We start from the raw sequence: 10,000 nt of genomic DNA, 5'->3' as shown, positions 1-10,000 counted from the left end.
GAGAAGACATGAGCACAACCAACTTGAATTACATCAGTAATAATGATCTTGACGCACAGCCGCCGACTCCCCGAAGAGAGTCCCAGCTTCCTTGGTCAGCATGCGCCAGCCAGCAGTCCCCGGTCCACGGTCCTAGGACAGGCACACACGATAAGCTGTTCACATTTGAAATCGAACTCCTCTTCCAATAAAAACGCGCTGCAGGCGAAGCTGCAATGATGAAGCCGCAGCACAATCGCTGTCGGATGGTGATACACATGTGCACTTCCCTCCAAAGATTTCATTGCACACATACGTACAGGTTCAGTTGCAGACGCAAGCCCATACACCCATTCCCTTGCTACCTCACCTTGCTGAACTCATCCCCACAGTCCGATACCGTACGGTACTTGGTTAGAGCGCACACGCCGACACACATGGCGGCACACCACCGCACACGTACCATTCTAAACTTATGTCGTGATGCGGCCCCTATGTATCAGGGGCTGTCATACCTTGCTAGTACTAGGCTCTGTTGAGCCGGTGCTCACTTCTGGTGTCATTCCATCCTTCACGACAAACACCCGCAATCACACCCGCAATCACCCCACGCTAGTGGGCCCACGCGCCCACGCACACCCATCGATCCCCCCGCCCGCCTGCTGCCGCCTGCCGCCTGCCGCCGCCGCCTGCTGCTACCGCCCGCCCGCCTCGGCCCCGCCCCCTCCCCCGCCCCCTCCCCCCCGCGACAGGCTCTCCCGCAGCCCCGCCATCTGGCCCTCCAGCCCCGCCCGCAGCGCCCGCTCCGCCGCGAGCTCCTGCTCCAGCTGCGACATGCGCGCCTGCGTGTGTGTATGTGTGGGTGCATGTGGGTGCGTGGAGTGTGTGTGTGTGTGTGTGTGTGTGTGTGTGTGTGTGTGTGTGTGTGTGTGTGTGTGTGTGTATGGAGGGGGAGAAGGAGAGGGGTACCGTAGTCCGGTCCCACCACAGCGCCCATACATGGGCTCCCCAGGCCCAAAAGGGTCAAAGGACCGATACCATCAAGGACCGGGATGGCCCACGTGTTACCCCTCGCCTTGTTTGCCTCCGTGTGCCGCCCCGTTACTTACCCGGGCACCGCCACACCTAGTCCACTGCCCGTACAAGCTGTGGGCTGCCTCGCCCATCCCCCCCCCCCGCCCCCAATGCCGTGCCCATCCTGGGCTGCCACCCACCCACCTGCCACCCACCCACCTGCCTGCCATACACCTCCCTTCACACTGCCCCGTCCCCTGCCCCCAGGGGCCCAACGGCTGTACGGCGCCTCCCCGTCTCACCTGGATCTGTTTCCGCGCGCTGGGGTCGCGATGCGGCCTGCCCGCCCCCGCCGCCGCCGCCGCCCCCGCCGCCGCCGCCGCCGCCCGCGCCGCTGTGCCGCCCGCCGCCGGCTGGCCGCGCGTGGCCTGTTCAATGCGCTCCTCCGCCTTGCGGACCTGGGGGGAGGATGGAGTTTGCATGCAGCGCAGGAGGAGAACGCGGTCAAAACCCAGTGCAGGACGGTGAGGGTTTGGGGGGATACAGCCGCCCATGCAGGATGGAGTGACTGTTTTGGGCGTGGGTGTGGGCGTTATGTCGTGCGAGGCAACTGCCGGCAGGTACCGTGGCACTGGATCCGCTGTGGGCCCCGGTCCGGTCTCCGGAGCCGCTGTTGCCCACTTGACTCCTGTCCGTCCCGCGGCCCGGGCTGCAAGCGAGCGCCCGCCCCCTGGCACCCCCAAGCTCAGCATCGTGCCAGAGAGAAACGCTGGATAGCTCGTACCAGTGTGTTTCATAGTGTTACAGTGTGCTGTTCATCCAGCAAGAAACGCCGACCCACCATGTTTTCCAGCACCGCCTCCGTGCCCCATGGCCCGGGAAAGATGCGTGGCCCCGTGTTCTTGTTCTCGGCGTCCCTCCGCTCGTCTGCCGCCGTCATCATCCGTGGGATCTTGCCTTTTGCCTACAGTAGGGTTTCCGTGGCGAGGGGCCGGTGGGGGTTGGTCATGGGTGGCGAGAGCGCACAACGGGAGGCAGCACAACAGGAGGCGCACAACAGGAGGCAGCACAAGCCTAGACGCAGCACGCCTAAGTGCAGCCGACTGACAGGCCGCGGAGATAGAGTACCGCACTCACCTGCAGCGTTGCCAAAAGCTCTTTATGATACGACTCCGCGAGGTGTGGCTTATGCATTCTGGCCGGGGTTAGCTCAAAGTGGTGTCGGGTCACACGCTACTCGCTGTTGTCTAATGACTTGAGCTGAACGTAGCAGCAGGAACGTTAACAATAGACTCGAAAGCGGTGTATGCGCGTCTGTACAAAGACCGTCTCTTTCTTTGGAGTTTGTCCTCGTTCTGTGCTATCTAAGTTTGCTTATTGTACTCAGGTCATGCACGATGGATGTGTAGCATAGTCAGGGCTAGAAACGCTGCAAGAGGAGCGGAAGAGCTGATTGGGCCGCGATGGGGGCGATGCGTTTTCAGCAGTTCGTGAACCTGCAGTTTAAGCAGTCCTGCGCATCATCAGAAGTAACCAACAAGTAGTCGATTGTTTGGCTGCCGGATGCTCGGCTGTTTTACTTCAGTTACTTGCAATTCTCATTCTAGCCTGGCTGGACACGCTGCAGGCTCTGTTTACCCATAAGCACCGTTTTGGACGCGACCTTATTTCTGCATCAGTTCGATCTTTCAGCGCTGTGGGGCGCAGTTTGGCGGGAGTCGGGTCGTGTCAGGGCACGCCCCACCCACACCGGCGCAACAGCCACGCCTGGGCTCCTACTCGTGCACCGCTCCGCAATTGTGTGACCAAGGAAACAACGTTGAATCCTTGGAGCCTTCAGTACATCGCAGAACAGCACTGTGCAGCGAGGGCCGTTGCACGACACGACATCCTGAGGGACGCGAAATCCTGAATTGTTTCCACCAGCACCGACAGCTATCTGCGGCTACACGGCGCAATGATGGGGGCCTGAGGTGAAGCCGCGACCCGGAGACCCCAGGGCGTGCCAGTCCGGGCCCCGCCCGAACCCAATCCATTGGGGTGGAGCAGCAGCCGTCATGTCGCAGGGCGGCGACGCCGGCCGGGCGGCTGTGGAGTGGAACGGCCAGGTGCGTGTGCGTGTGTGTGTGGGGGGGGGGAGGGGCATGCGGTAGGGTAAAACACACGCGTACATGCTTGGCTTCGTGTGTGCGCATGTATGCATTGCTTCCGCAAACGCATGTGTGCAGCTGCTGGCCTAGCGGCGGAGTGGCAACACGGGGGAAAGGGGGCGGGACAGGGACCCTGGGTCAGTGGCACGGGGGAAGGACTGCCAGTGCCAGGCCGGAGTTCAATCCATTCTCCCGGATGGTGGCCTGGCGGTGGTGATGGCACCAGCGGAGTCATCCGGTCCACGTGCCGTGTTGCAGGCCTGGGTCTGTCAGGGTCAGGTCGGGTCAGGGCGTGCCCCCGCCTGCGCGCCACAAACCCAGTACACTCCACACCCCGGTATATACACACACACACACACACACACACACACACACACACACACACACACACACACACACACACACACACACACACACACACACACACACACACACACACACACACACACACGCACGCACGCACGCACGCACGCACGCACGCACGCACGCACACACACACACACACACATACAACCACGCACACAACCGCCACACACACAAACACACACACGCACAGGTGTCTTCTCCCAGCCACCACCTGTTCATCAACGCCTCCCCCGAGCCCCTCACACTCACCTGGGGCCCGCGACTGCTGCTGCGGCCGCCGCCGCCGCCGCCCACAGCCGGTCCCGTGGCCGGGGCCGCGGGAGAAGCAGCCGCGGGCGGCGAGGCCGGCGCGGCGGGCGGCGGGGCGGGGGACGTGGAGACGCCGCACCCGGAGCCGGTGGCGCCGCACGGGGGCGTGCTGTTCGTGGGTGGGTGGGTGCAGCGTGCGTGGTTTGTGGCGTGGCGTGTGGCGTGTGGCATGTGGCGTGGCGTGTGGGATGGCGTGGCGTGGCGTGGCGTGTGGCGTGGCATGTGGCGTGAGGGTGTGGTTTGTGGCGTGGCGTGGCGTGTGGCGTGGCGTGTGGTGTGGGTTTTGGCGTGGTTTGTGGCGTGGTTTGTGGGGTGGCGTGTGGCGTTGGCGTGGCGACCGGGTGGTTGGGCGCGGGAGCGGGTGGGAAGTAAGCGCGAGCGGCGTGTGTTTGTGTCGTGAGCGCCACGGATTGTGGGTGATCGCGTTTGGGGCAGTGCATGGCGCGTGCAGGGGCGAGGGGGGAGAGGGGGAAGGGCAAAGCTTTGTGACAACTACCGCAATAACACCCACACACACACAGGCACGTACGAGTTCCACACCTGGCGCGTGCGCAGTGCCAGTCGCGGCCTCATCTGCGCGCACGACGGCCCGCCATCGGTGGTGGAGGTGACGGCGGCAGGTGGGGGGCTGGTGGCGGGGTGGGGCTGTCAGGTGGGGCTTGCGGTTGGGCTGGGGTTGGGCTGTGCGGGTTGTGGATCGGGCGGGTGTTGTGCTGCGTTATCCTTACCAGAAAAAGGACTGGCTATCAAATGACAGTTTCAGCAACACCGCACATTACACAGCGGGGTTGGGTGTGTGCGATGCAGCCGATGTCCAGTGGTTTGTAACCTACGCCGCCGAAATCACACATACCACCGCCGCCAGCCCCCGTCGCTTGACACGTACCCCTGTCGCGCACGGGCTGTGGTTATGCACACACACACGCACACGCCAACAACAGGAGACTACATCATCTCCCCCTACACGCCTGAGCGCCACCAGAGGGCCATAGCGGCCGCCGCTGCTGCTACAGCCGAGGACGGAGCCGCGGCGGCAGGGGCTGCTGCAGCTGTAGCTGCTGCTGGTGCCGCTGCTGCTACTGCTAGTGCCGTGGGTGCTACAGCCGCAATCCCGCCTGCCGCTTGCGAGGGACTGGAATTATCCAGCCTGCAGCAGCAGCAGGCGGGGCGGCAGCAGCAGGCGGGCAGTGCGGAGGAGGGGCAGCAGGGGCAGCAGCAGCAGCAGGCGCAGCAGGAGCAGCAGCAGCATGTGTTTGTGAACCTGCTGCCGGCAACACCAGGGGCGGGGCAGGAGGGGGCGGGGCAGGAGGAGCGGGCGGGGCAGGAGGAGGGGGCGGGGCGGCGGCGGTGGCTGTGGCTCAGCTGGGGCGATGCGGAGGGGCGCCACGACACGCCACACCCGGTCCCCGTTCCGCCGGTCGGGGGCTGCGTGTCCGTGGGTGAGTGGGCGGGTGGTGAGGAGATGCACTAGGGCGATTTACTGCGATAGGGAGTACCCGCAGCAGCGGGCACAGTACACACGCAGCAGCGGGCATAACTTATTGCCGGGGATACTAGTTTGGTAGGGTTATTTAGCGGAGATTTGAGGTTTGTATGAATATAGGCCATCTTTGCAATGAACGCCAAACTTCGGGTGCCACTCGCACCCTACGTCCCTATCTGCCTACCCCTCTGCCTACCCCACCTACCTGCCGCGGCGGCTCTCCCGCAGGCGCGTCTGACGCGGTGACGTGGCGTGTGCGCACCGCCCCTCCGCCGCAGCCCGGCCGCCTGGTCGCGTCCCACTCGGGTGCGTTGCGTCGGGGTGGGGAGAGGGCGGGAGGGGGGGAAAAACTTTGAACCAATCCCGTAAGAAAACAGTCGGGGGGGGGCAGTCGGGGAGGAGAGGAGGCGGGAGGATGGGGTTATAATACCAGCTCAAACCAAATCAAACCAACTAAACCGAAGGGGGGCGGAGGGGATGCAGATGAGTGCAAGGGATATTCCCCTGTTGGCTTTGGTGCAGTTGCTTCTCTGGTGATGCGGCGGTGGTGGTGGTTGGTGGGCATGTACCGTATATCGTGTAGGGGTGGTAGTGGGCTGGAGCGAGGTGGGGTGGGGATGCGTCTGACCTGCCGCATGCGTGTACGGCACGCATGTGGCCACACCACCAGCACCCAGCACTTCAAGGGAAAGGGCACACATCGGTTATACCAACCGCCAACCGCCAACGGCCGCCCTGCTTGACGTGACACAGGCCCGCCCTCCATCGTGGTGATCGGCGCCGCCGGCGATGACACCGATGCGGCGGGTACGGCGGCGGCGGTTATAACGGTTTCGGTTGAGCCGTACTCCGTCGCCCGCCACACCCATTGGCTGTACCCGCACCTGCGGCCGCACCCGCTGCAGCCGCCAGCAGCAGCCGCCACCGCTGCCGCCGCGTCACACCCGTCACACATTCAAGCACACACGCCCGCCCAGCAGCAGCAACCAGGCTCAATGCACCCGCACCCGCACCCGCACCCGCACCCGCAACAGCAACAGCAACAGCTGCCGCCGCCGCCACCGGATTCGCCGCTGGTGCCCGCTGCAGCGGCGGCGCCGCCCCTCGCCGGCGGCGCCTCCTCCCCCGCCTACGCGCTGGGCCACGTGTCTTCCCGACACGCTGCTACAGCCGGCACCGGCACCAGGGCCGCCGCTGCTACAGCCGCCGCTGCTACAGCCTCTGCGCCGGCGCCGCTGTCTGCTGCTGCCAGCGGCGCCACGTTGCACAAGGACTTGCACACAGTGGAGTGGAAGGGCCAGGTGGGCTTGGAGTGAGGGATTGTGGATGTGTGTGGGAGCGTGGATGTGTGGGTGTGGGTCGGGACTGCTGCGCGTCTGAGAGACTGAGACGGTGCACAACGGAGGCGAAGACAAGGGGCAAATGAGGCCACCAAAGCAAGCAGCACCCACCCACCCATCGACACCCTAAGCCCACCCACATTGCCACCCACCCACCCCAACCCCAACACCACCCCAACACTATCCCAACACCCCAATACACGCGCCCACACACGCCCACACGCCCACGTGCCCGCAGGTGTCCGCCTCCAGCTACCACCTGTTTGTGAACGACACGCGGGAGCCGCTGCAGCTGAGCTGGGGCGACGGAGCGGGGCACACGGAGGTGCCACACGGCCACATACCGCCGTGCGGGAACCTGTTCGTGGGTGGGTGCGTTTGGGTGGGTGGGTTTGACGGGGTGCGAGGGGGGGGTTTGAGGGGGGTTCGGGGAAGGTTCCAGGGGGTTTGAGGGGAGCGTGTGTGGACTCTGCACTGCCTGGCGTTGTCGCCTGCCTGCCCTGGCGCCGCCCCTCCCCATACACCTTCCCACACGCACACTCCCACGCACACACACGTACCCCCCACAGGCACGTACGAGTTCCACACCTGGCGAGTGCGAAGTGCCAGTCGCGGCCTCATCTGCGCGCACACAGGTGCGTGTGGTTGTGTGTGCGTGTGTGTGTGGGGGTGCGTGTGTGTGTGTAAGGTGTGTGTGTATGCGTGTGTGTGTGTGTACTTGAGGTGTTTGGACTGGGAGGCATCGGGTGTGGGCATGTGTGTGGGGTGGGGTGCGGTGGGGTGGGGTAGGGGAATGGTGTAGATACCAGCCCAAACTATAGCGAACCCAATGCAGAAGCGCGAGGAGGGGGGTCATGTGATGTGTGGCGGGTACCGTGTATGGGGTCCGGGTGATGTGTGAGGACGTGTCAGCGGGTGTTGCCGCGCGGCGTAGGAGTCTGACATGTTGCCCCCAATCCCATTCATTTCCCAGCAGTCGCGCTGCCATTTGCCATTATGACCTCTTGCTGCAAACAAACAAACTCCCAAACCTTGCCCACACCACTGCCTGCGGTACGCAGGCCCCTCCGCCATCGTGACGATCACGCCCCACGGCGCCTCAACCCACCTCAACACAACCACCGGCGCACCGCCGCCGCCGCCGTCGCGTTCAGCACCATTGGCGGCGGCGGCGTCTTCTTCCGCAGGCGGCGGTGGCGGCGGCGGCGGCCGCCGCGGCCGCGCGGTTGCTGTGGCGGCTGCTGTGGCGGCGGCGGCGGCGGCGACGGAGCCGGGGTACAGGCAGCGAGGGGAGGTGCTCGGCATGCCCATATGGGTGCGTGGGGGTGTGGGAGGTTTGGTGTGGGGCGGGGACGGGCACGGGGGCAGGTTGACTAAGTGGGTGGGAGTGAGGAGTGGGTTGTGGGTGCCAAGCGCGCCCGTCTGAGCCACGCATGGCCAGAGTCCGGGGCAGGCATGTGGCTGGGACGGCGCACTGCACACCTCTTTTTACATTTCGTCCGCATACCTCTCCTCCCAAGCACCCCCTCCCGCACACCTCATCCCACACTCCTCCACTCGAACCCTCCCCCCTCCCCCGCCAAACCACGACTACCGTCTACCATTGTTTTAGCTCAACATCAATTACATTACCCGCCCCCCCCCAAACAAAATACGATCAACCTACTTAGGTTAGTCGCTAGTGGGAGAGCAGCAGCAGCAGCCTTCGGCGGGTCTACGCGCTGGAGCTGGCCGCTGGACTTCACGGACATCGGTAACAACGCGTCTACGCTGCAACTGTACCTGCCTACGACTTCACTTCTTAATTAATCATGAATGTACCCCCACACACACACACACACACACACACACGCACACACACACACACACACATCCACACGCACACACGCACACACACACACACACTCTCACCCACACACCCTGTCTCACACACACACACACCTACACACAGGCCTTTGACTGCGTGTCCGACGCCGCGGTGGCGCGGCTGTCCCACGTGGTGGGGCGCATGCTGGCGGCGGCGCCCGGCGGCGCGGCGGCGGCGGCGGCGCGGCTGCGGGCGGGCGGCGCGGGGTTCGCGGTGTTCGGGCGCAAGCAGGTCGTGAGCGGTGAGTGGTGGTGCGTGTGTGTGTGTGTATGGGTGTGTGGGTGTGTGGGTGTGTGTGGGTGGGTGGGTAGGCGAGTGCGGCGGATGCTGGTGTGGGTGGTGTGGGTGTGGGTGGGTGTGGGTGTGGGTGTGGGTGGTGTGGGGTTGTAGATACCAGCCACTCAACCCAATCCAAGATGGGACGGCGATGTATGGAAGGTGGGGCGTGACTTGTGAGGCTGGCGAGCCCCACCCCCACCCACCCCCCACCCCACCCCACCCCCGCCCCCACAGACGTGCCCGCGCACCGCCTCATGCGCTACAACGCGGGCCGCCACCTGGACACCAGCGCGCGCGGCCTGGGCGCCACACCCGCCATTCCCGTGACCAGCTGCGGCGAGGAGAACCTGACCATGGTGAAGGACCGGTGAGTAGGGTTGGAATGGGGAGGGGGGGAGGGGAGGCGGGGAGGGGAGAGGGGAGGGGAAGAGGTGTGTGTGTGTGTGTGTGTGTATGGGAGGGGGGGTTGTGGGTACCAGTCTGAAGTGAAGTCAATGGGAAAGAGCCAGGAGCCTAGGCGGTAACAAAGGAGAGGCACTCAGTAAGAGTGCCCATCCCCGAAATGCGGTCTCAGTTCATCAGCAAGCCATCCTGCAAACCGGTACCGAGAAGGGGGGAAGGGAGGAAGGGAGAGGCGGGAGGGAGGGGACGCGGGGAGGGAGGGGGTTTAGTATGCCACTCAGTTCCGCTTTGCTGCATTTACTCGCTGTTCCCCTCCCCAGCTGGTACCCCTGCCAGTCCATCCTGGTGCATGAGGCCCACATGCACACACACATACACATACACACACACGCCCTCCGACACGCCCTGACACCCCCCATCCCCTCTCCCAACCCCCTCCCCCCCCCCACCCTCCCCAGCTGGTACCCCTGCCAGTCCATCCTGGTGCATGAGGCCCACAAGCACACACACATACACATACACACACACGCCCTCCGACACGCCCTGACACCCCCCATCCCCTCTCCCAACCCCCTCCCCCCCCACCCTCCCCAGCTGGTACCCCTGCCAGTCCATCCTGGTGCACGAGGTTGGACATGCCGTACACAACCTCGGACTGATGGCGGCGCAAGTGGCGGGCGTGATGGCGGCGTACACCAGCGCCATGGAGGTGCGGCGGGGGGGGGAGAGGGGGGTTGGAGGTGGGGGCTGTCGGGGCGTGTCAGTGTGTATGCGGACACACGGGTGGCGGGCGTGATGGCGGCGTACACGA

At 64.5% G+C, this 10,000-nt stretch overlaps 2 protein-coding genes across 2 annotated transcripts; one reads left to right on the top strand and one right to left on the bottom strand.

Moving 5' to 3' along the window:
• Positions 1–16: 16 nt before the first annotated feature.
• Positions 17–2,375, bottom strand: CHLRE_46g760997v5 (uncharacterized protein). The gene is made up of 4 exons (XM_043073059.1): positions 2,131–2,375; positions 1,835–1,957; positions 1,296–1,451; positions 17–821 (listed from the first exon to the last, which is right to left on the bottom strand). Exons 2-4 carry the CDS (start codon positions 1,931–1,933, stop codon positions 675–677), a joined length of 402 nt encoding a protein of 133 aa, XP_042914014.1. The 5' UTR covers positions 1,934–1,957; positions 2,131–2,375; the 3' UTR covers positions 17–674.
• A 150-nt stretch (positions 2,376–2,525) lies between these two features.
• On the top strand, positions 2,526–9,898 carry CHLRE_46g760947v5 (uncharacterized protein; the record flags this gene model as incomplete). Its single annotated transcript, XM_043073058.1, has 13 exons — positions 2,526–3,101; positions 3,700–3,937; positions 4,340–4,438; positions 4,760–5,257; positions 5,530–5,607; positions 6,055–6,602; positions 6,880–7,009; positions 7,211–7,276; positions 7,703–7,956; positions 8,593–8,749; positions 9,022–9,154; positions 9,648–9,689; positions 9,784–9,898. Coding segments are annotated over exons 1-13 (2,409 nt in total), but the record flags the coding sequence as incomplete, so codon positions are not given.
• Positions 9,899–10,000: the final 102 nt, after the last annotated feature.

Source organism: Chlamydomonas reinhardtii, assembly GCF_000002595.2.
Source record: "Chlamydomonas reinhardtii strain CC-503 cw92 mt+ unplaced genomic scaffold scaffold_46, whole genome shotgun sequence".
NCBI lineage: Eukaryota > Viridiplantae > Chlorophyta > Chlorophyceae > Chlamydomonadales > Chlamydomonadaceae > Chlamydomonas > Chlamydomonas reinhardtii.
Note: the sequence above shows the minus strand (reverse complement) of the source record. Positions and strands in the feature narration are given on the sequence as shown.